The sequence below is a fragment of the Chrysochloris asiatica genome, unplaced genomic scaffold, assembly GCF_000296735.1.
Source record: "Chrysochloris asiatica unplaced genomic scaffold, ChrAsi1.0 scaffold00040, whole genome shotgun sequence".
Classification (NCBI taxonomy): Eukaryota; Metazoa; Chordata; class Mammalia; order Afrosoricida; family Chrysochloridae; genus Chrysochloris; species Chrysochloris asiatica.
In genome coordinates, this window is record NW_006408558.1 from 5,974,794 (window position 1) to 5,979,758 (window position 4,965).

The window sequence follows — 4,965 nt, forward strand, 5'->3', positions numbered from 1 at the left end:
TATATATATATATATATATATATATATATATATATATATATATATATCCTATTGGTTCTGATCGGTTTTAAGGAATTGGTTCTCGTGGTTGGGGATGTTAGCAAGTCCAAAATCTATAGGTCAGATGGCAGGCTGGAAACTTTGAGATAAGCAATCAGATACCTGTGTTATAGTCTTGACTCTGAATTCCTTCTTCCCCTGGAAACCTCAGTTTTTGGATGAAGTCCACCAACATTATTAAAGGTAATCTGCTTTACTTAAGGTCAACTAATTGTAAATGTCAACCACATTTAGAGTAGCTTCACAAGCATGACTAGTGTTTAACGACACAACTGGGCACCATAACCTTGCCAAATTAATGCATAAAATTAACCACCACAGATGGAAACAGTAACAGGGAAGGAAAGAGATGAGCTCTAGTGGTGTGGTGGGTAAAGCACTTAGCCAGTTAACCAAAAGTCTGGTGGTTTGAACTTACCAGCTGTTCCATGGGAGAAAGATGTGACAGTCTGCTTCTTTAAAGATTGCAACCTTGGAACTCGAATGCGGCCAACTTTAGTCTGTCCAATAAGGTTGCTGGAGTCTGTAGGTGTGGCGCTCTAGGATCAGCATCCAGGATAGATTTGTATTCAGTCCTTCAGGAGTTTGTTACTGTTAAGTACTATTGAGCCGGTTCTGACCCATAGTGGCCCTGAATAGGGTTTCCGAGGAGAAGCTGATGAGCTTGAACTGCTGACTTTGTAGTTCAAACTAACTTTGCAGTCAAGCACATTAACCTACAGTGCGACACCAGGATTCCTCCAGGAGCTTATTAAACTATAAAGTAACTGATCCATACTCTTAAAACAAAAATCCATTGCTGTCCAGTTAATTTTGACTCATAATAATCCTATATTGTTGTTAAGTGCCATCAAGTTAGTTCTGACTTACAGCGACCTTGTATAGGGTTTCTGAAGGGCAGCTGGTGAGCTTGAACCAATCTTGCAATCCAGTGCATTAACCTACAGCTCCACACCAAAACTCTGATAGGACTTTGAAACCAATTGCCATATATTTTTTTCTTTCCTGCAGAGTGGGTGGTGGCTTTGAACAGTGGGCAGTCAAGTGCTTAATCACTGTGTCCTCATAGTGCCACTGTAGCTCTTACACTTTAGTATCAGAGTAGAGCTGACAATATAAAAGTTCTGTGACACTGTGCTTGAAATCTAAGTTGAGCTATTGCATTTTAAAAGAAAATTTTCGACTAGATTATAATTTGTATGTTGAATAGAAAATTTTTTTAAAAAGGTTAGTATAGGGCTAGTATTGCGTCCTTTCCCTTGACCTATGCATATGTGATCACCATTCTGTGATGTCTGAAGAGCATTGTGAAAGATAAGTGGTCTGAGGCGTTTGTTCCAGAAATACTACCCTAACTGGTCTACTTCTGTTTTCTGGCAGTTCAGATCTAAATGTTGATTTCTTTCAAAACAGTGCTTTCAAGGCTCTGTCTGCCCTCAAACATCTCCCTGAGGCTGTCATCTTGCTCAAGATAAGATGACGATTGCTTTAATGCTGGTCATTTCCTAGAATTATGTGATATTTAATGAGCTGGCCTAACCTATCCTGAAGTATGTGCCTGTGTGTGAGTTTGTGTGTAGAGGGGGCTGAATCAGAGATTGTCATCTGGTGGTGGTGGCTGGCCTCCTATTAAATCTCCATAAAGACAGGGAGTGGTATCAGAGACATTTTTGCTTCTCAGCAGGAGATATGAGTTGAGAAATTCTGGTCCTGCAATTGATTGTTCAGTACAGCTTGCTGGTGATGAAATTATTGAAGGCTAGGATGAAAAACTATGAAGAAGAAGTGGTTACCAGCCTTTGATGGGCCTTCAGTTTGATTTGAGTCCCAATATTGTTGTTAAGTGCCATAGAGTCAGTTCCTACTAAGAGTGATTCTGAATAAAGTTTCGAAGGAGCAGCTGGTACATTTGAATGGGTGAACGTGCAGTTCAAACTGTAGTTCATTTCTTATCCTACAGCACAATGTTAGTCTGCATAAAAATCATTGCTCGCCTGCTTGGTTGAATTCTTTACCAATCTTGGCTAAGTAACAGCTCCAATCTGCTGATGCAAAATTGTAGACTTGATTTCCCAGTGAGGCCTGGATGTCACATGAACTCCATTTTCTTTGCAGTATGTGCCCATCAGTCCAGAGCACTGCCTCTGTGAAATGCTTTTGTTTGTTGTTGATGTGTTAAGTGCTGTGTTTTCTAGGTTGCAATCCTTAAAGGAGATCTTTTCTCCCTGAGAGTTACTGGGTGGGTTCAAACTGCTGACCTTTTAGGTTAGCAGCCAGGGCTGTTGTTAAGTGCTGTCAAGTCGGTTCTGACCCATAGTGACCGTGTATAGGGTTTCCAAGGAGTGGCTGGTGAGCTTAAACTGCCGAACTTGTGGTTCAAACTGATGTTGCAGTCCAGCACACTAACCCACAGCACCACACCAATTCTGGCAAGGATCTTTAGGAATTTTATGATTCTCAGTTGTATGCTGTGAGTCTATTCTGACTCACAGTGACCCTATAGGACAGGATAGAACTGCCCCATAAGGTGTCCAAGGTTAATTTTTATGAAAGCAGATTGCTACATCTTCCTCTATAGAGCTACTGGTAGATTTGAACCACTGACCTTTTCATTAGCAGTTGAGTGCTTAACCACTGAGCCACCAGGACTTCTTATCATTCTCAAAGCCTATTTAACTGAAAAAGTTGGCAAATGCATAGTGATGCACTTGGGTGTCTAGGAGTAGAGAAAAAGTGAAGTAACATGGGTCCCTTTTTATGATCCCCGCTCCCAGCCTGGAGTCCTAGTGTGCTGCTATGGGTTAATATGCTGGACTGCAAAGTTGGTTTGAACTGAAAGGTTGCAAGTTCAAGTTTACCAGCTGCTCCTCGGAAACCCTATACAGGGTCACTTTGAGTTCAACCGACTTGACATGTAAATAACTCACCAAAATGTACATGATAGAACAGTAAATAACTCACCAAAATGTACATGATAGAACAGTAACACCTTTTCTTACAGGGGTAAAATAATTCAGTCTAAAGAGGCAAGAGACCAGAAGATAGCTGATAGCTGTCCCCAGTAGGAGCATCATCAGGGTTACAGCACCCTGGGTCTGCCTCACTCCACTCCCCACCCCTTGCCAATTTCAGGATGAATAGACATCGTTATAAGGAGCTCTGGTAGCTAGTGGTTACCAGTTGACCTGCTAACCTTCAGGTCAGCAGTTCGAAATTACCAGCTGTTGTGCAGAAGAAAGATGAGGCTTTCTGCTCTTGTAAAGATTTAAAGCTTCAGAAATCCTATGCAGGGTTGTTATGAGTCCAACGGACTCCACAGCCCACCACCACTACCACCAGACATAGTAGCTACAGGTCAACAGAAGTCCTAGTGGTGTAGAGGGTTACGAGGTGTGCTGCTAACCACAAGATCAGTAGTTCAAATCTACCAGCTACTCGCTCTGCAGGTGAAAGATGGGGCTTTCTGCTCCGGTAAAGATTTACAGCTTTGGAAACCCTCTCCAGGCTCCCTGAGTGGCATACAACCACAAGTTCAGCAGTAACGTGTTACTGTGTTACTCCCTTCTGTGGTTGCCTTCGTCAGGCACTCTTCATATCTGTGGCACCTTGGAATGTCTCATTCGGCACATCTCATTCCGAGCCTCTTTGGACTTGGCTGGGGTAGGGCGCAAGTGCACTCCTCACTGTACCCCCTCCGTTACTCTTCTGGAAGTCTTTGGTACTGTAGGAAGTAAGTTTGTCACTACTAGGCTAGCAGAAACTGCTCAGTGGCGACCCCCTTGGAGTGGTGCCCAGGGCACATGCTGTACCACTTGTACCTTAGAGATGCCTCTGGTCCCCAGTGTTTGCTTGTGTGAGTGACATGGAGGGAAAAGTTACGGTGTCATAAACTAAGTCTTGATCACAGGAAGGTAAAGAGAGAGAGACAGAGAGTCTGGGTGTGGCGAGCGCCTCTCTCCCTGGGCGGCCAGCCACTTGCAGATTAAACTCCTTGGCAGCAATGGCTTGTGAAGGTGATACTGAAAAGGAAACCGCTGCAAATCTCGGTCCCCGAGGAGGCCGGGTAGGGTGTGGTGGGGTGGAGTTCTGTGACTGCAGCGAAACCCAAACAGAGCGGAGCAGGGTGTCCTCTTCAGTGAAAGGCCCCCATCTAGGTGACCCGGGGTGCAGGTTTCTGCTGCAGGGACATGAGCCGGTGAGCTTGGCTAAGGCAGCGTGGCTGGCTGGCGTGACTTTCCCTGTCCCGGTGGGCCTCGGTTTAGGCGGGGCAGGGCGGGCCGGGTGGCGCCTGGGGGCCGGGCTCTGAGTCCCCACTTCTCCCTCCCTTCTGGGCAGCGGGGCCAATGAGCGCCGAGAGGAGGGGAGCGGGAAGCCCGGCGCGCTCGGCTCCGGCCCTCCTTCGGCACCCGTGGCCACAGTGCCCGAGCCAAGTTTGTGCGCGTGAGTTGGCGTGGACTCGCGTGTGTACCTCGGCATATCGCCACTGGACACTGGGTCCCCCGTGATTTAGGAGCCCACACGGCCCTCGGTGCAGCCACCCACAAGCACTCAGGCGGGAGTACGCCCATTAGGGTGGCTTGGATTTGGGGCTGGGGCAGCCGCCTCCCGAAGATGCAGGATGGCAACAGCGCCGCCGTCCAGCCTCTCCTACCGAACCACCGGCTCCACCTGCCTGCACCCACTCAGCGAATTCTTGGGCATCCCGCTGGACCAGGTAACCCCAGGCGAAGGCCAGGAACAGTGGCGGGACGGCACACCCCGTTTCCTCCCCGAGGAATATTGTGGGTGTGACGCTGGGGGTGGGGGATATGTTATCATTCTACCCCTACAACCCCACATACACAGCCTTTGCATACTTTTCAGCTACAAAGCGGACAGGTGGGCTGTTTTATTCTAGGGTACTTT

The 4,965-nt window shown here is 46.9% G+C and overlaps 1 protein-coding gene across 1 annotated transcript in view; it reads left to right on the forward strand.

The window, feature by feature from the left end:
• The first annotated feature begins 4,678 nt into the window (after positions 1-4,678).
• MBOAT1 (membrane bound O-acyltransferase domain containing 1) overlaps positions 4,679-4,965 on the forward strand; it is a 159,868-nt gene continuing 159,581 nt past the window's right edge. The window contains exon 1 of the mRNA XM_006860789.1: positions 4,679-4,774. Within this exon, the coding sequence (XP_006860851.1) occupies positions 4,679-4,774 (96 nt within the window). The remainder of the gene's footprint in view (positions 4,775-4,965) is intronic.